This window comes from Rhinopithecus roxellana, chromosome 21 (genome assembly GCF_007565055.1).
Source record: "Rhinopithecus roxellana isolate Shanxi Qingling chromosome 21, ASM756505v1, whole genome shotgun sequence".
Classification (NCBI taxonomy): Eukaryota; Metazoa; Chordata; class Mammalia; order Primates; family Cercopithecidae; genus Rhinopithecus; species Rhinopithecus roxellana.
In genome coordinates this window covers 39,013,793-39,039,496 of record NC_044569.1, presented here as the reverse complement: position 1 = coordinate 39,039,496, position 25,704 = coordinate 39,013,793, and the positions used below count along the sequence as shown (strand labels likewise).

Genomic DNA, 25,704 nt, shown 5'->3' with positions numbered 1-25,704 from the left:
CGGATCTATGGGGGCAAAGTTGACCCACAAGCCAGACGACGGGAGGAGAGGCCCACCGAGGCTGCCGTGGGCACCAGCGGGCCCACCCCACCCTGCGTCCTGAGCTTGGGGTACGGCCAGGAGCCCTCCCTGGGGCCAGTCTGGCCTCCCGACCCTGGGTCCTCACCTGACCCGCCAGCCCCTCTCACGGCACGGCTGAGGCAGGATCCCAGACCACTTGCCCTCACCTCTTTGCACACTCAGTCGGCCCCTCTCCTGACTGACAAAATTACAAGCTGCAAACCTAAAATGCTGTTTCAGAATGGGCCGAGGCTTCTCGTTTCACATTCCAGTGACCTATTAATTATTCACACAAGCCCGGCGTCCCGTGTGATGGGCGAGATGCTATCGGGCAGGTTATTTTGGTGACTTGGTAAACAGACCTGAGTTATCTGACCCCGGGTCAGAGGTCAGGCTACGTCCCACAGAGGACCACGTGCCCCTGCGGAGTGGTGGGTGCCTGGGAGGTGGGAGCCGGGGCCAGGGACGTGCTGCAAAGACATCTTCTCAGGGCCCTGGGCCCTTCCCGGCTGCCTCTGGGAGAGTGTAGCTGCAATGAGCAGTGGAGGACACAGGCCGAGGATGGGGTGACTCGTGTGAGGAACACATCGGGCGAGGGGCCTGCGGGCCACGGTGAAGAGGGCAGGAGGGAAGGAAGGAGGCACAACCAGAAACAGAGAGGAGGAAAGCAAGGCAGAGTGACCAGGGCGGGTGCTGCTCACGCAGCTCAGGTCCTCCTCGGACGGAGAGGGGAGCCGGACTCCAGGTCTCCCCAGGGACCACGGTCCCCCTCGATGGGCAACACGCAGGCGGAGGACTAGTCTCACCTTCATGCCTGGAAAGGCAATGGGTCACACGAAAAGGCCTCAACGGCTGTACCCAGGTGCTTCTCTGCCCTCCCTGGCCAGAGAAGGGGAGGAACACTGCCTGTCTCACCCCAGACCATCCTGGTGGAAAACCTGTAAGAACCAGCCTGATGCCGGCTGCCCACGTACCGAGGTGACCAGGACTGAGGGCACAGGCTGTGTGGGCATGAGGAGGTGAGACAAGAAGAAAAGCCAGCAGCCCCCCACAGCACTCGTGAACTCCCGGTTCCAGCCTCGCTGAGAGCAGAACGGGCCCTCTGGGGTGAGGAGACTGTGTGTACAGAGAGATCCTCACCCTCAGGCAGAGCCTGCTGTCAGGGCGGAGGGTGGAGGGCAGAGGGTGGCGGCTGCCCGAGGTGCCATCATCAGGACACTCAGTGTGAGCTGGGATTTGGGGGAAAGCCGAGGCTGGAGGGAAACACCCGCTATGTGTCACTTTTAGGCCTCGCTGGAAATGCTGGTGAGAAGCAGACAGCAGGTGGACGACCCCTCAGCCTCCCCTGGAACCAGCAGCCTGGCGAGGTCCCAGCATCGGCAGATACAGACCGGCCCACCGAGAACTGGCGGCCAAGGTGCTGGAGCAGGGGCAGGAGGGGCCAGTGACAAGGGGGCTGTGTGGGCAGGAGCCGAGGCTGGCCGGGCTGCTGGTCACTCCCAGCCCGGCCAGGAGCCTCTGAGAGGCTCTGTCCAGATCACGTGTTCTACCAGGGCCAGGTGAGTCCCAAACGGGCCTCTTCATCCTTGGTTTCCCAGGAACAGTGAGGCCCATGCCAGACCCGTCTCCACCATCCGGACCCGTCGCCACCATCCCCCTCACACACACGGGGGCAGAACGGTCCTTAACCGCATGTCGGACCCGTCTCCACCATCTGGACCTGTCTCCACCATCCAGACCGTGTATCCACCATCACCCTCACATGCACAGGGGCAGGACTGTCCTTATCCGCATGCTGGACCCGTCTCCACCATCTGGACCTATCTCCACCATCCCCCTCACACGCACGGAGGCAGGACTGTCCTTACCCGCATGTCGGACTCGTCTCCACCATCCCCCTCACACACACGGGGGCAGAACGGTCCTTACCCGCAAGCCCCACCCCGCAGAGGGGGTGCAGCCATCACCATGGCTGAGGGCCCACCAGACCCTGCAGGGACCACATCCACCAGGGGCTGCCGGCCGTCCTGAACCACCCAGACCCCCTTGCGGATGGCTCCAGGGCCCCACTCTTCCAGGCTAAACCACGGCCCTGTTCCTTTGATGCTGGCGTTTTTAGCGCCATTGCAGCCATAACAGGGGTGGCCTTAGGGTGCGGATGGCGTGATCATGGCAATGTGGCCACAAGAGTAGGGGCTGGCCTGGGGTGGTCCCTCCCCGGCGTGGGAACGATGTCATCCCCACAGAGACGGCAGGCGGCACGCTCAGTGCTCACTGGAGGGGGCTGGCCTCCTTCCCTCTGAAGGAAAGGCCCTAAACAGGAGGAGCCCCGGGTGCCAGCCGTCCCTCACGCCCCTCAACGCCCACAGGCACCCGGGTGCCAGCCGTCCCTCACGCCCCTCAACGCCCACAGGTACCCGGGTGCCAGCCGTCCCTCACGCCCCTCAGCGCCCACAGGTACCCGGGTGCCAGCCGTCCCTCACGCCCCTCAGCGCTCTCAGGTACCCGGGTGCCAGCCGTCCCTCACGCCCCTCAGCGCTCTCAGGTACCCGGGTGCCAGCCGTCCCTCACGCCCCTCAGCGCTCTCAGGTACCCGGGTGCCAGCCGTCCCTCACGCCCCTCAGCGCTCTCAGGTACCCGGGTGCCAGCCGTCCCTCACGCCCCTCAGCGCTCTCAGGTACCCGGGTGCCAGCCGTCCCTCACGCCCCTCAGCGCTCTCAGGTACCCGGGTGCCAGCCGTCCCTCACGCCCCTCAGCGCTCTCAGGTACCCGGGTGCCAGCCGTCCCTCACGCCCCTCAGCGCTCACAGGTACCCGGGTGCCAGCCGTCCCTCACGCCCCTCAGCGCTCACAGGTACCCGGGTGCCAGCCGTCCCTCACGCCCCTCAGCGCCCACAGGTACCCGGGTGCCAGCCGTCCCTCACGCCCCTCAACGCTCTCAGGTACCCGGGTGCCAGCCGTCCCTCACGCCCCTCAGCACCCACAGGTAAGAGCGAGCACCTGCCCGGAGGAGCAAACACCCTTTCCTAACCTGGGGTCCATGCTCCGAATGCCTCCTGGAGAGAAGGTTCTACTCATGTGCTTTGCTTCCCAGCTGCGAAACACATGGGGACGGCGGGGGGACGGGGGGGGTACGGGGGGGACGGGGAGGCCAGGCGCGGGAGGAGTAGGGGGCCAGGCGCAGGAGAATGGGGACACTGGGCACGGGAGGCCGGGTTGGGGAGGACGGGGATGCAGGGCACAGGAAGATGGGGAGGACGAGGACGCAGGGCGCGGGAGGGCGGAGAGGCTGGGCGCAGGAGGACGGGGACGCAGGGTGCGGGAGGATGAGGAGAACGGGGACGCAGGGCACAGGATGGGGAGGTCAGGTGGGGGAGGATGAGGAGGCCGTGCATGAGAGGACGGGGACACAGGGTGCGGGAGGACGAGGACGCCGGGTGCGGGTGCACAGTGTGCTCCTGACCGTGAGAGCTGATACCCACCTCCCCAGGCCCCCCCGCTACCCTACAGGGCTCAGCTGCATTGCAGGAGACAGCGGGCTTTGATTTTATGGACAAGCTTTTTGAGATGTAGTGGACAGATTCACAATGAAGAGAACAGCATTTCTCAAATGCAGGAAACTCCTGTGTCAGTGGTTCCCAGTGGCTCTGACCAGCCGCCTGCAGCGCCCACCACCCACGGCCTCGTCCCCGCGCCCCTAGGCCAGTGCGATAAGCCTCGTTTCTGAACAGTGGGAAAGGGGCTGTGTCGAAGGATGTGCTAAAATAACCCAACGGCAGTGAGTGCACGTCTGCGGTTCCGAGGAGCTTCCACGGCAACTGAGAGCTTTCTATTCTCATTTGTTTTATAATTATGCACAAATTCTATTTTTATCCAATTTGTGGTCCACCAACTGAAAGAGAAAACAAACTCCCAAAACCCCCTTTTTAGCTGCTTTTACCTCACACTCGCATAGACATAAATGCCACAGATACATCAGAAAACTCTTTAAATTACTGATTTCTCACAATGAGATATGCTGATAGTGCCTGACGTTTTCCATGCAGGGGAGTGTTTTCTCCTGCGTTTCAACGGAAAGGGCTCCTTCTGTGGAAACACAGGGCCAGCCTCTCGCGTTCTGCTGCTGCTCACACACGGGCCACTTGATTTGGAATAATTTTTGAGGGTACATTTTAAAGATATTTTAAATTACTGTTTCAAGTTTCCTGAGTCCTCCAGAACACCTCGATCCTCTCAGTCGCATCTGTATTGATAGATTTCAGCACCCTAAGCCCGAGACACCCAGACAGTAGAACAGAGATGGGATTCCACAAGATTCCAGAAGATGCAGGGAGGAGTGCCCAGCACTGAGCCGTGTCCACGGAGACAGGTGGCACCAGGCACCGGCGCTACTCACAGGTAGGTGAAAATATATCCATTAAAACCCAGGCCGCCTGTGGTCCCGGCTACTCGGGCGGCTGAGGCAGGAGAATCGCTCGAACCTGGGAGGCAGAGGTCGCCGTGAGCTGAGATCGCACCACTGCACTCCAGCCTGGGTGAGAGCGAGACTCTGTCCCCCAAAAAACAAAAACAATAAAACAAAACAAACAGACAAAAACCTCAGAGCTCTCTCCACACTCATGGTCCCGCTTTACCCTCCAAACAGCAGCCTCGATTCCTACAACTGCCCCTCATCCGGACATGGTGAAAGGGTGACGGCCAGTGATCCTCACCGATACGATTCATAGCAAATGGGGTGGACGGGGCCATCATTTCTCGATTGCCTTTTTCCACTCTCCTTTCACTGCCTCATTTCCTGTCCCTTCTAATATCCTTTCCACTGAGCAATAACAGGCTTTCGGGCAGTGAAAACCGAGGCAGGAACGGGGAGGTACAGGCCTGCCGGGACGAAGCGTGGCGCAGAGCTGTCTGACCTTTCCCACCTGGGAGGGTGGAGACTTTAAATGTCAAACTGGCCGCTGTGCACTCAGGTTATCTCCCGCATTTCCTTGCTTCAAGCACCAACCAGGTAGGTACTAATTGGCATCAAGCACACAGGCCACAAACATCACGTTAACAGCATCTGCAAGTGCTGGTTTTGGAAACGCCTCGCCCAGCACCCTGCCTGCTAATGCCCTGCTGCCGGCTGTTGCGTTGGCAAACAGCCATTTGTCCTTGTGGCCGCCTTCCCTCCACTATTTATCTAAATGGAAAAAATAAAAACATGGGGCACCCTGCTGAGCACCCCTTCCGGCTTGCATCATTCCCTAAATAGCGGGGCTGGGGCACCCGGGTTTTGCTGTCGGTGTGTGCTGGGAAAACGTCCTCTGCGTTGCCGCATGGCCTGGAGCCCTGGGGCTGGACACCCTTGCTGCTCTGTGGCTGCCAAAGCAGTGGACCCAGGGCCTAGAGCTGATGAGGTAACAGGTGGGACCGAAGAAAATGCCAACACCCACGGCTACCCGGGACCCACATCAACACCTGGGGTGCAGAGGGGGCATGGCTCTGTGTGCAGACGCTGCCCATCCCCGGCGTGGTCACTACACACCTCCATGGACAGCCTAACTCTATGTGGCTTTCCCCCAAGGTGAGAGCAAGGTGAGGAAGCCACACAGAGCCCGGGGAGTCAGGCCCACCCCGGCAGGGACACAGCTGCCAGCCCCAGGCCCACTCTGAAAGCCACTCCTCCTCTCCTCGGGAAGCACCTTGAGCCCTGGTGCCCCCCAGCACCCAAGCCCAGAGCGTGGGATTCCGCAGGCCTGGTGGGCCACAGAACCTGTATTTCTGAGGGCCCCCACCAGGCGAGGCTGGTGCTGCTGGTGAGAACCCCAGCAGTTCAGAGGCTTTAGAGAGGGGAGAATCAACCCCCTGAAACATCCACACCACAGGCAGCATCCGTGGACACGAGGGCTGCTTTGGACAAATCTGAAAACAAAGAGGGAGGCCTGCCCATGTGGAAGCAGCAGGTGCTGTGCCACGCGCCCATTCCAGCTCAGGGATGGTGAGCAGCCTCCCGGGACTAACCACGACATAGCGTTCAGCTGGCCTGGCTGGGAGAGTCTGTGGTTTCAGCACAGTTCGCTGTGGCTCCAAAGTTACTTTTGGACCAAAACAGCAAGTGGCGTGCGAGTCTGGCCTCGGTGCCTACCTGCACGATGGGGTGTCCTCCAGCCGACGCCTTCACGGCCCCCCGGCTGCCCTCCGTCTCATAGTGGGCTCGGTGGTGGGACTTGGGCTGCACCTCAATCCGAAGCTCGTATGGGCCTGAGTGGGACGGCAGCTGCCAGTCCAGGGCGGGCAGGGTTGGGCTGGAAGGGAACAGAGCAGAGGAGGCGTTTAGTGCCACATGGACCTCACCCGGGCCACACGTGCCGCGCTCAGCCGTCACCATCTTGGGTGGACACTTCTTCGGTGAGCGCACATCCTACACGGAGATGGACAAGCCTGCATCGATGCGATGCTTACTCATCGTGATCTGTGGCCGTGGCCCGGCCAGTTCTCTAAGACAGAAACGTTTTCCAAGCACAACTTTAACACACTTCTCTTCCTTCGTGACAGGCTTCTATCAGCTACTTAACCCTCCGGTAAGACAGGCTTGAGAACTCACTGAAGATCTTTTTTAAAATCTAAGAGGTACGAGCTGTGGTCTAAGAACCAGGAAGCTCCAACCTCCCCTTGCTATGAACCAGCTGTGCGGCTGCCGTCGGACAGGTGACTAACTGGGCCCTTTATAAAATGGTGGGTTTGGAAGACGTGGTGTGCGAAATACCACCAGCCCCCAAATTCCATGGTTGCTGCAAGCTGGACAGAAGGGCCTAACTGAGGGCCAGGAGGAGGAACCGGGCGTCCATGGAGGACGGTGAGAGAAAACGCAGCAGGGCGGGGTGCGGCGGTGAGGGCTTTGGGAGCCTGCCAGTTACTGTGCACAGAGGACACGCGCTGCATGACGTGGCAGGTGACAGGTGCCAGGTCTGTCGTCAGAGCCCACGGCCCAGCTGGGGGCTCCATGGCCCCCGTCCTTTCAGGAGGTGAATGTTCGCTGTGAAAGGCTAAGGTGAAGTCCTGCCTGTGCCCTCAGCCTTGAGTGTCTTCCCAACTGTGTTCTGTAGGAGGCCCAGGTGGACTGTCTCACCATTCCTGGGGGCCACACTGTGCACCCAAGGGGTTCTCGCATCTAGGGGGTGGCCTACCCCACGCAGCACCATCCACACAGGCACCACCGTCCACCCCGTGCAAGAGGCCGGCGCTTCTGCCATCAGAGCCCATTTCTGGGAGGCCCAAGGCTCTGTGGCCGCTGCAGCCCTGGCCCAGCCTCCTCTTCCACTCAGTCTGTCTCCCAAGCACTGCCTGCTGCAGGGGCCAAGGCAGGCGGAGCATGTGGTGGGACCCTCCCTGGACCAGCACTGCTCAATGGATCAGGTACAAGACCCTGCGTGGGCAGAGCCAGCCCAGGGCCCGATGACCGTCCTCACCGCTATGTGGGCACAGCCAGCCCAGGGCCCAACGACCGTCCTCACCACCATGTGGGCACAGCCAGCCCAGGGCCCAACGACCGTCCTCACCATCATGTGGGCACAGCCAGCCCAGGGCCCAACGACCATCCTCACCGCTATGTGGGCAGAGACCCAGGCCCGCCGACCACACTGTGGACTGGGGCCCCTGAGGTCACCCTCCACATGGGGCCTGTGACTCCCCCATCTTCAGAACCAGCCCCTCCGCCAGGACTCAATGATTGCCGACAGCTGCTGACCTCATTCTACGTCCGTTTTAAGTACAAGCCACAGAGACATGGGACATGCGGGCAGCTTCTTGGGCAGGGCAGGTTCCGTGCGACGCAGGCTCAGAGCAGGGGCATCTGTGAGTTCAAGGAAATTGCCTCCCGAGCCCCCAGAAGACCCCCAACACCTCAGGACACACTGTGAACCCAAAGTGACCTAAAAACAAAACAAGGGCCGGACACGGTGGCTCACGCCTATAACCCCAGCACTTCGGGAGGCCGAGGCAGGCGGATCACGAGGTCAGAAATTGAGACCATCCTGGCCAACATGGTGAAACCCCGTCTCTGCTAAAAACACAAAAATTAGCCAGGCATGGTGGCGGCCACCTGTAGTCCCAGCTGCTCAGAGGCTGAGGCAGGAGAATCACTTGAACCGAAGAGGCACAGGCTGCAGTGAGCCGAGATCACGCCACTGCACTCCAGCCTGGGCGACAGAGCGAGACTCCATCTAAAAACAACAACAACAACAGCAGCAGCAGCAGCAGCAAAAACCAAGGCCAGTCGCAGTGGCTCACGCCTGTAATCCTAAAACTTTGGGAGGCCAAGGGGGACGGATCACTTGAGCTCAGGAGTTCAAGACCAGCGTGGGCAACATGACGAGACCCCATCGCTACAAAACAAACAAAAAATAAAAACATGAGCAGGATGTGGTGCACATCTGTGGTCCCAGCCACACAGGAGGCTGAGCGGGGAGGATCCCAGCCACACAGGAGGCTGAGCGGGGAGGATCCCAGCCACACAGGAGGCTGAGCGGGGAGGATCCCAGCCACACAGGAGGCTGAGCGGGGAGGATCCCAGCCACACAGGAGGCTGAGCGGGGAGGATCCCAGCCACACAGGAGGCTGAGCGGGGAGGATCCCAGCCACACAGGAGGCTGAGCGGGGAGGATCCCAGCCACACAGGAGGCTGAGCGGGGAGGATCCCAGCCACACAGGAGGCTGAGTGGGGAGGATCCCAGCCACACAGGAGGCTGAGTGGGGAGGACTGCCTGAGCTGGGGGAGGTTGAGATGGAGGTGAGCCAAGATCGCATGGGCTTCAGCCTGAGCGACAGGGCAAGACTCTGACTCAAAACAAACAAAATAAAAACAATGGGCAGAATAAGACTGCTTTAAAGAGAAAAAGCCCAGGAGGCAGCTGGAATGGAATCAAATACATAATTTTAAAAAATACAAAAACCTAAAACGTTCCTTAACAAGACTACGTATTTTGTGACATTGGAAGCTTCATAGTAATTTGAAAACTTAGAAACAGATTTATACAAAGATGCCCCTGGCAGGCTCACCACCCACCTCCGCTCTGTGGGGTTTTGGGCTCTGCGGGTGCCCTGTGGACCCCAACAGCCACGACAGCGTCCCTGACAGGAATCTCCAAGATGCAGCTTCGCGGGCTGTACTGTCAGGGCTCTTTCCCACGTGAGGTGATCAGCACGGACGCCCAGCATCCGCTAATGCTGCCAGGCGGAAGGAGAGGCGGCTGGACCCAGGGTTCCGCACAGGAAGGACAAAGGCTTCCCTGCACAGAGCTCGGGGCCGGCTGTGAGTCTCTGGGGAAGGGAGAGGGGGCAGCTACAGGGCTGGGCAACGAAGGGCCCCTCCGCAGTGGCCACACCCACGCCGGGAGAGGCAGGCACCAAACAAAGTCGTGGATGGTGCGAGGCGGCGCCTGCCTCAGGCGCCCTGTACCTATCTCACCTGCCTCAGGCGCCCTGTACCTATCTCACCTGCCTCAGGCGCCCTGTACCTATCTCACCTGCCTCAGGCGCCCTGTACGTATCTTTTTTTACGAATTGAGAAAGCAACAAATAAAATGCAAAATTCACAGCCGGGCGCGGTGACGCACGCCTGTCATCCCAGCACTTGGGAGGCCGAGGCAGACAGATCACCTGAGGTCAGGAGCTCAAGACCATCCTGGCCAACATGGTGAAACCCCGTCTCCACTAAAAATATAAAAATGAACTGGGCGCCGTGGTGGGCGCCTGTAGTCCCAGCCACTCTGGAGGCTGAGGCAGAATTGCTTGAACCCCGGAGGCGGAGCTTGCAGTGAGCCGAGATCGCGCCACGGCACTCCAGCCTGGGTGACAGTCAGACTCCGTCTCAAAACAAACAAACAAAATAACAAAATACACAGTGAAAAAAACTGGGCTCACCGGATTCCCAGGAAAGTTAAGACACAGAGAAGAGACAGAGCAAGAGAGAGGACAGAAGAGGGAAGAAAATAAGAAAAGCCACCTCCCCCACCGCTGGTCTGGTTAAAGGCAGACGTATTTCCTAAAGATGAGGTAGTCTAAACCACTCTGCAGTTGACTATGACATAAGAATAAGTTTGTGTAAACACAGCCGTGTGTCACTTTATGACGGGGACACACTCTGAGAAACGTGTCCTTAGGCCATTTTGTCGTCATGGGAACTCGTGTGAACCGACTCGGTATGGCCAGTGCACACCCCAGCCACGTGGCTCACGGCTCCCCAGTACACGTCTGCACGGCGTGTGGCTGTGCTGAACACCGTGGGTGACTGCCTCACAGCGGTCAGGGCTTGTGAATCTAAACACATCTAAACACAGAAAAGGTCCAGTAAAAACACGCTCTCATGATCTCACGAGAACCCTCATACGTGAAGTCCGCCGTTAACCCGAACCGTGGTGCAGGACTGCATTTGGCTCTGGAATCATTTGCAGATTTAGTAACACAGCGTGTGCACGGCTTAAAGCAAGAATGATTTACAAAATAAATATCATAATCCAGACAATTAAGATGATTGGTTTTGGTTGGAAATTTTCAGCATGAATTTGGCAGCTCTACAAATTTGTGTCTCTGGTTCAGACAAAAAAGCCCACATGAGCAGAAAAGGAGCCTGCACTGCTGCGGAGACGGGACCGCTGCTGCCCACGCTCCACCCCGCTCCACTCCGCGTGCTTCCTTCGGGGGGTAACGGCTGGGGCAGCCGCGGGCAGGCGTGCTGCACTGGGGGGTCTCTGACCAGCCCAGCCCCGGGAACTGCAACTCGCTTGCGGAAGCCCTGAGCTCAGGACTGAGAATAATTCCAACAACTTCAAAGTCATCTTCAACGTAAGTCAATTTTTTAAAAAGTGACACTCAACACAACCAAAAAAATAAAAAAAAAAAAACTCCAGTGAAATTTGCATCCAACGTCTACCCGGTCTGGATGGTGACCGATGCTCACATTGCCACAGCGTGTTTCTCGCTCTCTTTTTTTTTTTTTTTTTTTTTTTTGAGATGGAGTCCCGCTCTGTGGCCCAGGCTGGAGTTCACTGGCGCCATCTCGGCTCACTGCAGCCTCTGCGTCCCAGGTTCAAGCGATGCTCCTGCCTCAGCCTCCTGAGCAGCTGCGAGTACAGGTGCACACCACCACACCGGCTAATTTTTTGTATTTTTAGTAGAGATACAGTTTCACCAGGTTGGCCAGGCTGATCTCGAACTCCTGACCTCAGGTGATCCGCCCGCTTCAGCCTCCCAAAGTGCTGGGATTACAGGCGTGAGCCACCACGCCCGGCCCACTGCATGTATTTCTATAAGAATTTTTACAAAATGATGCATCTTAACAAAATGAGATACATAATCTGGTACTTTGTCTTTTCTTTTTCTTTTTCTTTTTCTCTTTACTTCTCAGAAACAAGGTCTCGCTCTGCTGCCTAGGCTGGAGGGCAATTCTCCAACTCCTGGGCTCAAGGGATCCTCCCACAGTGCTGGGGTTACAGGCACGTATCACCACACCTGGCCGTTTTATGAAGGAAAGATCACATTTTGAGCACTTTAGCATATTCAGAAACAATTTAATCACAGCATCCCATTTACCACAAGGACCATCCTCACTGTACTGCCGGACTCTGCTGTTATAAACGTCGGTGACGCGAACGTCCACACAACCAACTCCCAGGCCACACCTTCGGTCATGCCCCGAGTGCAGACCCATGGGTCAGAGGCATGAGCATCATGAGGCTCCCTGCAGGTGCCACTAAGGCCGCTGCTGGTGGGTCTGACTCACCCACCAGAGTCCGGGGCTGTGCTTGGTCTTTGCCAATGTGATACATCAAGGCAGTTTTCTGGGCTGCTGCTTGCATCTTTACATGAGAGTTAAAAACACGAGTGCAAGACTGAGAACAACACACTGCGTACAAGTAATAAAAACAAACACTTCTAAACCACCAGGGTAAAACTTCTAGAATATCCCCTTGATTTATTTCCTGTTTCTCACTAAAGACACCACACGGCCTGGCTGACCTTCCAGCCTGCCCACCAGCCCGAGGCCGGCCCCCCACCACACAGAGGCCAGCCGTCCAGCCCCCACCACCCACCGCACAGAGGCCAGCCGTCCAGCCCCCACCACCCACCGCACAGAGGCCACCGTCCAGCGCCTCCCACCACCCACCGCACAGAGGCCAGTCGTCCAGCCCCCACCACCCACCGCACAGAGGCCACCGTCCAGCCCCCACCACCCACCGCACAGAGGCCACCGTCCAGCGCCTCCCACCACCCACCGCACAGAGGCCAGCCGTCCAGCCCCCACCACCCACTGCACAGAGGCCAGCCGTCCAGCCCCCACCACCCACCGCACAGAGGCCAGTCGTCCAGCCCCCACCACCCACCGCACAGAGGCCAGCCGTCCAGCCCCCACCACCCACCGCACAGAGGCCAGCCGTCCAGCACCCCCAACCCACCGCACAGAGGCCAGCCGTCCAGTCCCCACCACCCACCGCACAGAGGCCAGCCGTCCAGCCCCCACCACCCACCGCACAGAGGCCAGCCGTCCAGCCCCCACCACCCACCGCAGAGGCCAGCCGTCCAGCCCCCACCACCCACCGCACGGAGGCCAGCCGTCCAGCCCCCACCACCCACCGCACGGAGGCCAGCCGTCCAGCCCCCACCACCCACCGCACGGAGGCCAGCCGTCCAGCCCCCACCACCCACCGCACGGAGGCCAGCCGTCCAGCCCCCACCACCCACCGCACGGAGGCCAGCCGTCCAGCCCCCACCACCCACCGCACGGAGGCCAGCCGTCCAGTCCCCACCACCCACCGCACGGAGGCCAGCCGTCCAGCCCTCACCACCCACCGCACAGAGGCCAGCCGTCCAGTCCCCACAACCCACCGCACAGAGGCCACCGTCCAGCGCCCCCTACCACCCACTACACAGAGGCCACCGTCCAGCGACCCCCACCACCCACTGCACAGAGGCCAGCCGTCTAGTGCCCCCCACCACCCACCGCATAGTGGCCAGCTGTCCAGCCCCCACAACCTACTGCACAGAGGCCAGTCATCCAGGCCCCCCCCACTGCACAGTGGCCAGCCGTCCAGCACCCCCCACCACGCACCAGAGGCCAGCCGTCCTGCCACACCAAGGTCAGCCATCCAGGGAGGCTCACCGTTGTGCGTGTTGACAAATGGGGCAAATACTGGTCCCCCTTCCCTAGATCTATTCCATACAATCCATAAAGTAAAACCTTGTGATTTCACAGACAATGGGACATGGGTCTTGAAAACTTTATGTGAAGGACAACATCACAGCATGGCACAGAGACACCAGACACGTGGGTACACGAAGGGCCGCAGCCCAGGGCACCCCTGCAGACATGGAGACGGTTCAGCCTCCAGGAGCCCCCACCATTCCCAGCCTATGCCGGCTTCAAGCCGAGGACATGTTCATGCTGAGCTCCTGCAGGGCTTCCCTGATGAGTCTGGAGAGTTAAGAAGGTACTAGGCAAAATGCAAGGCGCTGCCAGCAGGGAGCCCTTCTGGGGCCTGGGGCCAGGGCATGGCGGCTGCCGTGGGGCAGCCCTGGGGACCGAGTGGGGCATTGCCTCCCCCCAACTTCCCACGAATCTGCAATGGCTGCAGAATCAAGTTTAAAAATGCTTCTCACTGAGCCAGATGCAGGCTCCACACCCGCAGCAACACCCAGAGAGGCTGCAGCCAAGTCACGGGGGTCCGGCCTTCCCGCCCCAGCAATACTCCCCAGGACTCCTGTGTTTGCTGCCCCTCTGGGGGTCCGGTCTGGGGGTCCGGGGACGGTGCTGCCACGGAGGCTTCAGGTGGACACCACGGGGCCCAGAGCTCCCGAGTCTGAGCCTACAGGTCAAACAGAAACACCTGCCAGGCCCTGCGCGTCCCCACACGGCTCCCACAGCAGTGCGGCTCGGGTCCTGCTGTCTTCACGCTGGGGTGGAAGTGGTGTGGGACGTGGCGTGGAGGACAGTGGCCCCCGTGGCCCGGGGAGCCGGCCACACAGTCCTTTCCACGGGAGGAGTCGTTGACGGCCCTGAACCTGTGTCTCCCTCGCCTGGGAAGGGCGTGAGGGATTTTTTTCAGCCCAAAGCTCACGACAGAGATGCCCTCTGCGCTGGGACGGGGGGCGGGGAAACAAAGAGAAGCCCTGGAACGATCACTGTCTGATTCTAAATTGCAGGATTATTGCTTTTTTTTTTTTTTTTTTTGAGACAGGGTCTTGCTCTGTCACTTAGGCTAGAGTGCAGTGGCCTCACAGGATCCTCCCACCTAGTAGCTGGGACCACAGGCACACCACCACACCTGGCTAATTTTTATATTTTTTGTAGAGATGGGGTCTCCCCATATTGCCCAGGGTGGTCTCAAACTCCTGGGCACCAGCGATCCTGACGCCTTGGCCTCCCACAGCACTGGGATTCCAGGCGTGAGCTGCCACGCCAACGCACGTGGGTTATCTGTTTAAAAGGCCGGCACAGGACTCATTTATCGTGGTTTATCTGTTCAAGTCTTCTACAGTTTGTTATTTGTACAACCAAAAAAGTGAGAAACTGCTCTCAGGTCTTGCGTCTCGGCCTCTGCCCAGCTCATCCCCTGCCCGCCTGGTGAATGGGCTTCAGTTTCCAAACAGCTGAGCCTGAGGCCCTGCCGGGTCCCTCCCCATAGAAAGGCCACGTCCCAGCATCTGAAAACACCCTCCACATGAGCGGCCCCCACCCTGCCGGGGAACGGTGAGAATCCCGGAATCGCACCCTCCACGGCAGAAGCCCAGAGTCAAGGCAGTTCCTTTGTTTAAGTGGTTTGAGTAAAATCCTTTAATTCTGATTTTCCAAGGGTTAAAGTCTGTACATGCTCATTGCTTAGGTGAAAACTGAAGGCTGCTCGTGACTCCTGCAGTTTCTAGACAGATGAAGCGACAGACTCTGAACTCGGCAGGGCCACATCCGCCCACAGGACGCGACAGGAGCAGCCTAGGGAGGGCGAGGGTTCCAGGGTCCCCTTGCAGCCTCTCCTCGGCCGGCAGCCACAGGCCTCATAGCCATTTGGTTGTGTGGGGGTTTTTCCCTTAATTAAAAGGAAAGAGAGTGAGAGAGAGAGACAGAGAGACAGAGACAGAGACAGAGACAGACACAGATGGAGACAGAGAAACAGAAACAGAGACAGAGACATAGAGAGAGATGGAGAGACAGAGATAGAGAGAGACACAGAGAGGGACAGAGACAGAGACAGAGATGGAGAGACAGAGACGGAGAGACAGATGGACAGACACAGAGAGGCAGAGACAGAGAGAGACAGAGACAGAGAGAGATGGAGAGACAGAGACGGAGACAGAGATGGAGAGACAGAGATGGAGAGACAGAGACAGAGAGGGACAGAGATGGAGAGACACACAGAGATGGAGGGACAGAGATGGAGACAGAGAGACAGATGAAGAGACAGAGACAGAGAGACAGAAATGGAGAGAGATGGAGAGAGACGGAGGGAGAGAGATGGAGACACAGATGGAGAGACAGACGGAGAGACAGAGACAGAGACAGAGACGGAGAGACACGGAGAGACAAAGACGAAGAGACAGACAGAGAGACACACAGAGACGGAGAGACAAAGACAGAGCGAGAGAGAGACGATCGGCACATTTCCCCGACATAAGGCAGCCTCTGGGTCTTCTGGGCTTGTGTTTCTGGAGCTGCCCCAGGACCACACAGCAGCTGGCGGTCAGGGGCCCCGAGGAGGCCAGCCTCGCCCCCCGACCTGTGCCGGCAGAACTCGGCCCCGAGAAAGTGTTGCCCGCCCAGGAGAGGTCGGCCTTCCTGGAGGGCAGCCCAGAGTCGGGCCTAAAGAGGCCAGGTGGGCCCGCACACACCGCGTTTCTCGGTGGTAGCAGTGTGGCGGCATCTGTGCGTCACTCCCAACATGATTCCCGACCTCTGGCTGGGCCTGGCCACTGGACGCAGCCTTCACCCTCCCACAGCCTGCCCCAGGGATGACCCCACAGACCACGTGGTTTTCTTCCATGATCCAAGGCAAGGCCTTTCACAAAATCCTGCCCAGCAGGCCAGGGAGTTGCGGGAGGGCTCGGAGGCCCAGGCAACCTCAGGATTTCAGGAGTCAGAGGGGAGCCTGGGGGCACTGCTGTCCCACCCTGGGGGGCCACCCAGAGGCCCCGCCTCCTGTCCAAGGGGCTGGCTCCCATGCACCCCTCCCTGAAGCCAAGGCCGCCTGACCCTGAGGCCGCGGGCGGAGCCTCCTCTCCACATGGGACCCAAGCTCTGTGCCCGTGGGAGGAAGGCAGCCCAGAGTGGGGCACGGGCCTCACAAGCCGGCAGGAAAGATGAAATTGCTGGACAAGAAGCGAGTGACAGGCCAGGGAGGGACCAGAAAGGCAGGGACACCCAGCCTGGCCCTCCTGCCCGCCAGGTGAGGTTGAGGATGCAGAGGCAGCCCCTCCAGTCGTCTGTGCCTTGGCCTCTTGTCCCAGGCAGTCCGGGTCCAGCCCCTTCCACCAGGACAGCGGTGCAGGCACCAACAGCCCATGGCCCACCTGCAGTTCCCAGGACAGAGGTGGCCACGGGCAATGACCCTGGGGCAGGAACTGCTGTCCCCATCTGTCCTCCCCCAGGCCAGGCAAGTGGATCTCAGACTCAAACCAAAGTCAAAGCCACAAACCGGGAGCATGCAGGATCCGGGCTGTGAGGCCAAAGTGTAAAGGTTTTGTTTTAAAGGACACATTTGAGGATTTCATAAAAACTGACAGCGTCCCGCGGCTCCACCACACGGGACTGGAGCACGGCCAGGGCACAGACCCTTCCTTGTTCTTTAGAAAATCAGTCATCCCCTCTCTACATGCCCCACCCCTCCCAGGCCCACCTCTGTATCTCGTGAGCCTGGAAACGGCTTTGGACACAGGACCTGCCGTCCCAGGCCCAGAAGCCCCCGACACTGTCCCCACCCCTCTATCTGCCCTACCCTGCCCCGGACAGGTGAGAAGCTGAGCTCAAGACCCTGAACCCCCACCCCTGGGGCAGCCCCCAGCCCTCGCCCAGAGCCAAGAGCTCCCATGTGGGCCTCCTCCTAAATGTTAACATGGGGGCCAGAGCACGCTTTCTACAAAGGCCCCAATATCAACCTTTCTCCCTCCCAGAAAAACTACACAGATGGGAGAAAGCACCTTTCCATGGCTCCCAAACATTCTTTGCAGCTCAAGGGTGGGAGGGGACATTTGGGAAGCAAAAGGAGCCCGTTGGGAACCCAAGCTCAGCTGGAATGGGGCTGCGCTGTGGGATCTCAGGGCCCCTGGGCAGCGGGAACGGGGCCACACTGTGGGATCCTAGCACCCCTGGGCAGTGGGAACGGGACCACACTGTGGGATCCCAGCACCCCAGGCAGCGGGAAAGGTGCCTCACTGTGGGATCCCAGCACCCTGGGCAGCAGGCCCCACGCTGAACACCCTCCCTCTCCCTCACTCCCCTGCTCTCCGGGACAGTAGCTGCTGGAGCCAGGGGCCGTTGCATCTTCTCGGGTTTACTCCACGGCTGGAGAGCAACAGTGTGGTCCGGAGGGCGGGGAAGTCCCCTGGGCCCCCGCCACAACCCCCACTATCCCCTCATCCCCGAGTTCACACCAGGGACGGGTTCCAGTCACTGCACACGCGAACTCTTCCCAGACCCCAAACACCTTCTCAGAGGTCTCCAGGGTCAGGGCCCATCTGCCATTACTCAGAGGAAGTTTTGGCAGTGAGAGGCCTCAGACTGCACTTGCCATGGACGGCTTATAAAACAAAAACCAAAACCAGAAAAGTCATATTGCACGAGTGAATGTGGGGTGGGGCACAGATCAGTCATGGAACTGATTCCGTTTCTAGTGGTGCCAAGACAGTCCGGCTCAGCGCTCAGAGTTCACTCAACCTTCTCAGCTTGGACCTACGGGAAACCTGGGGGTTTCACAAGAAACGACCGCATTCTGGATGTTCACTGAACAGCAGCCCAGGTGAGTCACGGGTAATACTTGGGGCTACAACAAATACAGTGGCTTCTCAAATGACCCACGGGATCTTTCAAAATAGGGACGTGCCACTCTGCAAGGATTCCTGTCGTGAATGTTGCCAAAACAAAGGATGCTGAGACTCTGATGCCTGGGGCCACGGAGCACCCACCCTTGGCCCTTGGGATCAGAGGACCCCCAGCAGCAAGAGGCACCCAAGCTTCCAGCTTCACGCTCAGCTGTGAGGTCGCCACGGGGACAGGATGCAGCCCGCGGTGGCACTGCCAGGAGCTGCTGCTTCAGCCCAGTAAACACGGGGGCGCTTCACAGCCCTCTCCTGGTCTCTGTGCCTGCAGCATGGCTTGTGGACAGTGACCCTGCCTCGAAGCTGACACCTGGAGGCCGCTGGGCCACGTGGACCTCAGAGCCCAAAGTGCTCCAATACCTGCACTGCACCTGTCCAGAACCGAAACCTGAAGGCTTGACAGCTTCTTATCCTTCCCTTGATGCCTAGAAGTTTCCACGTGTCTCCATTTCCTCATCCACAAAAAGAGGCTGATCCCTGCTCTCCACCCCCACAGGCCCCGACACTGTGCTCCCAGGCCCCTGGGGTGGCCCTTGTCCAGCACTGCCCCTCACAGCCAGGGCTCCAGGTGACAGCAGACGTCATCCAGGCGCTACTGCCCCACGGACGGCCCAGTCTCTGGAAACGCACTCGGCCTGTCTGCCCGTGGGAGGAGGCCAGGCATTTCCTCACGATTCCTGGTCTGTGCCACGTGTCATCCTGGTGTTGGGGAACCCTTGAGTTCCGGGAACAGCAGCCTGTGCTGAGGGAGAGAAGCTGGGGTGCCCCACAAGCCTCAGAACTGCTGTGATGGGGGTCAGAGGTGGCGAAGGCACAATACTGATTCTGCACGCCATCGGACCACATTCCTGACACACATCACGGCTTCCAGCGTACAAGTGTGTGTGGGCTCCATGTTTCCAGTGAGAACATGCTCCTTCCATCAGCTAGAACCCCTGGCAGAATCAAGAACTAGAGTCTAGAACCTGAGGAGCAGAATCAAGCTGCGGATGGGTTTTGGGGGTTCCTGGTACATGAGTCCCCGCGGCGCAAAGCCAACATCTACGCGACCCTCCTGGGGGGGCCTCCCTTTTCCCCTCCGCAGCGGCGTCGCCTGAAAATGCGTCCCCCTCTTCCCCTCTGCAGCGACGTCGCCTGGAAATGCGTCCCCCTCTTCCCCTCTGCAGTGACGTCGCCTGGAAACACCTGGAAATGCATCCCCCTCTTCCTCTCCGCAGCAATGTCGCCTGGAAACGCATCCCCCTCTTCCCCTCTGCAGCGACGTCGTCTGGAAACACCTGGAAATGTGTCCCCCCCTTCTTTCTCTCTGCAGCGACCTCACCTGTAAACACCTGGAAATGCGTCCCCCCTTCCTCTCTGCAGCGACTTCACCTGTAAACACCTGGAAATGCGTCCCCTCTTCCCCTCTGCAGCGACCTCACCTGGAAATGCATCTGTCCCACAGCCTGGTGCCCATGGGACGCAGCGTGCAGGTCACATGGTCTCACATGGGAAACCTTGGGGGGCGCACATGGCGTCTGGTGTGGCCTTTACCACTACTGTCTCTACCAAAAGCCAACTAATCCCTGTGTGTCTAACCCAACTTCCAGAGATATTCTAGAAGCACTTATAAAAAAGAAAATCCCATAATATAGAAAACGTTTTGCTCAAGAATCCAAGAAACATTAATTTGCACCTAAGAGTCTAGTTTTGAATGTGAATAACTGTTGTCTTCCAACTCTTAGGTTTAATCCCAAGGCAGGAAGTTCCTGCGACTGCCCGCCTGCCGGAGCACCCACCCCCAGGCCCACCTTCCTCGCTGCTCAGAAGCCAGGCGCAGGAGCAAATCCTGTTTTGTCTGTGGTCACCGATGCACATCAGGACCAGACACTTCCTCCCAGCGGGGCCATAGGCAGCTTAGGAAATCTCAAAATTGGGAACTTGTGAAGGCTTCCAGCTCCCTGCCATCCCCACACTGTCTCCACGGGGGCATCTGAGCCAACCAGGCAGGTGCTGACCCTCCGTGGCTCCTGGGCACACGGTCTTCAGTGAGATGGGGCAACATTTCAGATCTCAGTGATCTGACTTTAAAACTCTGGCTCACGCCTGCAATCCCAGCACTTTGAGAGGACAGGTTGGGAGGATTGCTTCAGGCCAGGAGTTCCAGACCAGCCCTGGACAACATGGCAAGACCCTGTCTCTACAAAACATAAACAATGAGCCAGGTGTGGTGCCACACGTCTGTGGTCCCAGCTACTTGGCAGGCTGAGGTGGGAGGGTCGCCTGAGCCCAGGAGGTCGAGGCTGCAGTGGGCTGTGATGGTGCCCTGCACTCCAGCCTAGACGACAGAGCAAGACCCTGGCTCAGAAAAAAAAAAAATTATGTATATGTGTGTATACATATGTATATGTGTATCTATATATGTGTGTGTGTATATATATGTGTATACATGTATGTGTGTGTATATGTGTGTGTATACATATATACATATATACATCTGAGCGCAAAGCCACAAAGCCGCGTTGTTTTACCCTTTCCAGGTAACAGAGCACCTTCTCCTCCTCATGGCTAACAACAGACATCGACAGAGTAACACTGAGAAGGACCAGGGAGAAGATGCCCTGGCTCTTCCACACAGGCCCTGGGAGAACGCACAGGCCCTCGGCTTCTGCAGCCTCCTTGCACCCTCACGCCAGTCCTTCCCATCGGAAACTGGTGTTGCAAACCCCGCCCTCCAAGTGTCAGCTGTGAACTCCTAAACAGCAGAAACAAACTAAACAATGCAGGTGGAAAGCCGTGGCTGCCAAATGCTACCGAAGCGGCTCAAGAAGGAACAAATGAGCTCAGACCAGGGTGCTCGTGCAATCAGGAGGCAAGATTTTCTTAGCTCTGTGCCCCTTGCCCACGGAGGCTGGCAGACGCAGTGCCTTCTCCAGGGAGCTGTGGCTCCAAGGACACCATGGGCTGCATAAAGCCCTCGACTGGGCTCTGACCCCAGAAGGCTCCACATCTAGGTGATGAGAGCAGGAGGCCAGTCTGGGCCGAGGGTCCCCGTGACACCTGCCCCTACCCCGTACAGGCCTCGCAACAAGAGGGCTGAGCTCGCCAGGTCTCCTGGGAGTCGGGGTCCCAGCACGGGTGGAGTCTGGGATACAGGCTGTGGGGTCTGCTCATCATGGCACAGAGTCCAGTCCTGTTGGTTGTGACTGGACAGCCCTGGTCAAGTGGCCTCAGCCGTGTCCACGGTCGCGTGGCCACTCAGCGCCTGACTGTGGCCGGACAGCTCCCACCACAGAGCATCATGGGGCATGGCAGGGCAGCACACGGATTCTCCCCGCCATCACACAAAGAAACTGCTGGCTCCCCTGACCCCCACAGTCTCCATCAACACCCCGAGCCCTGCAGACCCACAGGAAGGGTAGGAAGAAGGCAGGGTGCCGGAGGCTCCTCCCACCCCACGGCGGCAGGGACCAAGGGCAGATTCCAACATCACAATGAAACTGGGTAGGAGCAGGACGCATCCACAGCACCACCGAGGACAGGCCCAGCCATCACCCATCTCCCGCCACAGCCCATCTCCTGGTATAGCCCATCTCCCATCTCCTGCCACAACCCATCTCCCACCACAGCTGAGGGCTTCCTGGGGACTGTCCGGCTTGCGTCAGTCACCTGCTGGTCTGCTCAGCCAAACACAAGCTCCAGAGCCACCACTGTGAATGCCAGGGAGGCACATGGCCACATTCTTCAAGACCCTTCAGAGTCAGCCCAGCACAGTATCCCCAGGGCCCGACACGCGTGCTGGGAGCCAGAAGGCTGGCTGAGGCCTGCCCAGTTCCCAAAACAGCAGGGCAGGTTGCGGGGGGGACGCCCCAGCCAGGCGTAGTGGGAACCAGAGCCAGGGCGACGTGGCTTCGAGGCTGGCTGTGGGCTGTGGGCTGCCGGGTGGTTTCCCTCCCCGGAAAGGGAGGGGCTTACAGGGAGACGCAGTGGAAGTCAGTCCTGAGCCATTCCAGCCCATGCCAGCGTTTTACAAACCATGGGGCAACTCGACACCTTCAGCTTCTTTGCTAACCGTCTTCCCAGGAGGTGATGGCAGCGGGAAGCTCAGGGAAGACCCCACAGCCACCACTTTACGTGTCCTGCTATGCTGGGGTTCGGTACAACGCGTTAGAGACTATGTTCACCATCACGCCAAAGGGCCCATCCGGGGACATGGAGGTCTGGACAGTCTGGCACCAGAGCCCAGATACAGCCCCACTACAGGGCCTGGGAGCTCTCAAAAGCCTGCACTGTTCCCCCAATACTGCCGGGGCCTGAACCCCTCAGATACCAGAGCCACAAGAGCAAAGGCATTCAAATGCAGTCGGAATCACTACTGAGCCTGGCAGAGGACTCGTGTCTGTGAAAGAGAAGACAGAGTCTACCTGTTACTGCGCTGGGGTTATCTGATCTTTTTCCAAATTCTGATAAACTCTGAAACTTTCAGATAACTTATGAAATGCAAGGGTGAAAGTTTTCTCAGACCTTTTGAAACTAATACTATGCATAGCAGAAAAATGACTGATATTGCTAAAATCTTCAATATTGCAGCCCAAAACTTAAACAATATCTGAAATAAAGAGGGTTTTTTTTGTTTGTTTGTTTTGAGACAGAGTCTCGCTCCTCTCACCCAGGCTGGAGTACAATGGCGCAATCTCAGCTCACTGCAACCTCGGCCTCCTGGGTTCAAGTGATTCCCCTGCCTCAGCCTTCTGAGTAGCTGGGATTACAGGCACCCACCACCACGCCTGGCTAATTTTTGTACTTTTAGTAGAGATGGAGTTTCGCCAATTTGGCCAGGTTGGTCTTGAATTTCTGACCTCAGGTGATCCACCTGCCTTGGCCTCCCAAAGTGCTGGGATTACAGGTGTGAGCCACTGCGCCCGGCCAGGAGATTTGAATATACATTATTGCACCAACCTAACAGCTATTTCTGATCACTGAAACCAAGCAGGCTCTAAGTAAACATTGTTCATTAGCCTATCTCGCCCCTTAGAAATTCTTTTTCTTTAAACATTCAGTTCTAACAGGCAATGTTTCATGTGTAGAAAGTGAATTCAAGGGCTGGGCGCGGTGGCTCACGCCTATAATCCCTACAGGCCGAGGAGGGCGGATCGCAAGGTCAGGAGATGGAGACCATCCTGGCTAACATGTTGAAACCCCACCTCTACTAAAAATTCAAAAAATTAGCCGGCCGTGGTGGCAGCTGCCTATAGTCCCAGCTACTCAGGAGGCTGAGGCAGGAGAGCGGCATGAACCTGGGAGGTGGAGCTTATAGTGAGCCGAGATTGTGCCACTGCACTCCAGCCTGGGCAACAGAGCGAGACTCTGTCTCAAAATAAATAAACAAATAAATAAATAAAATAAAAAGAAATTCAATTCAAGAATTGTGCTGTTAAAGTTACCGATAAATTCAGTTAACATACCTCTGCCTTTCTAATTCCCCTACAACCTTGCCTCTACAAAGGCAACTCCGGAGACTGTCTGGGTGCAGAGAGTGAGACACGTGGAGACGCTGACAGGGACACTTTCCAGAGGCTGATGCCCAAAGAGGAGAAGATGTCGGCACAGACAGACCTGGACATGGACGCACATGGCCTGTGGCAGGTGCCCAGGTGGAGGAGGCCGAGTGATGAAGGAATGAGGAAGCAATCACGTAGACTTTAGTTCCTGTAGGTCGATATGAAATCTTGAAAAGCCACCATCTGAGAACCACTATTAAATAACCCGCACAGCATTCAACATGCACTCACACCCCGGGCTCCTCCAGACGCAGCCCCGCAACACCTCCTTACACCCTCAACAGCACACGGAAAGGTGCCCTGGGAGCACTTGCTATGATCACCGTCCTTATCCCCGGAAAGAAGCAAGGCGGGAAGAAAACCACTCCTTTCTGACGCCAGAATTCACAGCTTAAGATTCTAGTTTGTATGGGGTCTGGCAGGTGGCCTGTGGTTCCTGTGCCAGTCCTCCCAAGCTTCGATAACAGACACATCATTCCGCTGAGCTCCAAAATAGCTCCAAACTCTAAAACTACCCTTACTAACTTCACAAACATTATCATTGCTTCAATTGCAGCAAGGATTCAGCATTGTTCTTTAACCATCGTGGGCCTCTCAGAGGCTCTGCATAGGACTGGGGGCTACAGGTACTGAACAAGCAACAAAAGGCCTCTAAGGACAACAATCGTGGAAGGTCCCCAGGAAGGACGCACACAGCACGCTTTCCACTAGAAAGCTCCTTCTGGCGTAAGGACAGGATTAACGGAGCAGCAGTTCTGTACCACGGCGGGGGAAGATGGGCATGTTGTACATTCTCCATTTCAAACTTTGGAGATAATTAAAAATACAGCTTTCTAGTTGCACAGCCCGAGATCCTGGTGACGTTTTCCACGCCTGCCGGAGCTGCTGCGTGTGACCAACGGAGAGGCATTCCTGGGGAAGGAAGTCTGGCCCCTCCACCTTGCTGGTAAAAAAACTTAACATTTCATCTCTGCTGTGGCTTCCAGCTGCCCCGGGGCACCCGCTGACGAGGTCACTTGGAAACAGAGCACAAGGAACCAGGAAACATATTTTGATGTGGAACCAGAACAGTGGGAAAAGGTTAACTGCAAACCCCAGAAGCGAGTGTGGGACATATTTACCGAGCTTTGTTTGTGTTAACACTCAGAAATGTTTCGGGCATCACACCTAACCCGGCGCTCTGCAGCCAGAAGATAAAGCTAACAGGGTCACGTGGCCACGGAATTCTTGCTGAAACTCCCAAGCAGAGGGAAAAAACAGCCTCCCATACTTTCCAACCTCCACACCAAACACAGGCCCAAGGTGGGCAGGAGGGGCCGTGCCTGCCAGAACATGATGTCCCTGTGGACACCTCGCCACCCAGGAGGCACAGAAGGAACCAGGACGAGCTTGCGCTTTCAAAGGCTGCCTGCCATTTTTACTGGGACCGTAAGACTGGGGCTGAGGGCCAAGCAATGTTCCCCGCAAACTCACATAATGGAGTCCTGCCCAGTGTGGGACTGTGTCTGGAGAGACGGTCTTTACAGAGCAATGAAGTTCAAATGAAGCCACCAGGGTGGCCCCAACCCAGCAGGACCAGTGTCCTCATGAAAGGGGACATCTGGAAACAGACATGCACGGGGGACGGCGAGATAGGAGTCACGGGAAGAAGATGGCGTCTCTGAGCCAGGGAGACAGGCTGGGCAGATGATCCCTCACAGCCTCCAAAAGAACAGCCCCAGTCTCAGCACCCTGAGAGAAAACCTTCCTGCTGGGGAGGCCACTCGTCTGCGGGACCTTGTCAGGGCAGCCCCAGGAAACAAACACGCTGGGTTCACCCAAAGATTCACCACTGCGTTATGTCCCAGTTACACCTCGACGACCTCGACGACATCACTCTTCCCTTATCTCACCAGTTCAGTCAAGTTCACCGTGATGGACGACTTTGTCACCGTGGAGACCATGAAGCGCATTGTACGTGACCGTGTGCTGGAGAGTAAGTGCCACGGCGCTTTTACTTAAACAATGACAGTAATAGTACAGCAGGCAAAAACAGTTCTTAGATT

The 25,704-nt window shown here is 57.9% G+C and overlaps 1 protein-coding gene across 1 annotated transcript in view; it reads right to left on the bottom strand.

Annotated features, from left to right (window-relative positions):
- NFATC1 (nuclear factor of activated T cells 1) overlaps window positions 1-25,704 on the bottom strand; it is a 119,756-nt gene that overhangs the window by 81,040 nt on the left and 13,012 nt on the right. Inside the window, 1 exon segment of the mRNA XM_030925778.1 lies at window positions 6,187-6,346. Coding sequence (XP_030781638.1) covers window positions 6,187-6,346 — 160 coding nt within the window.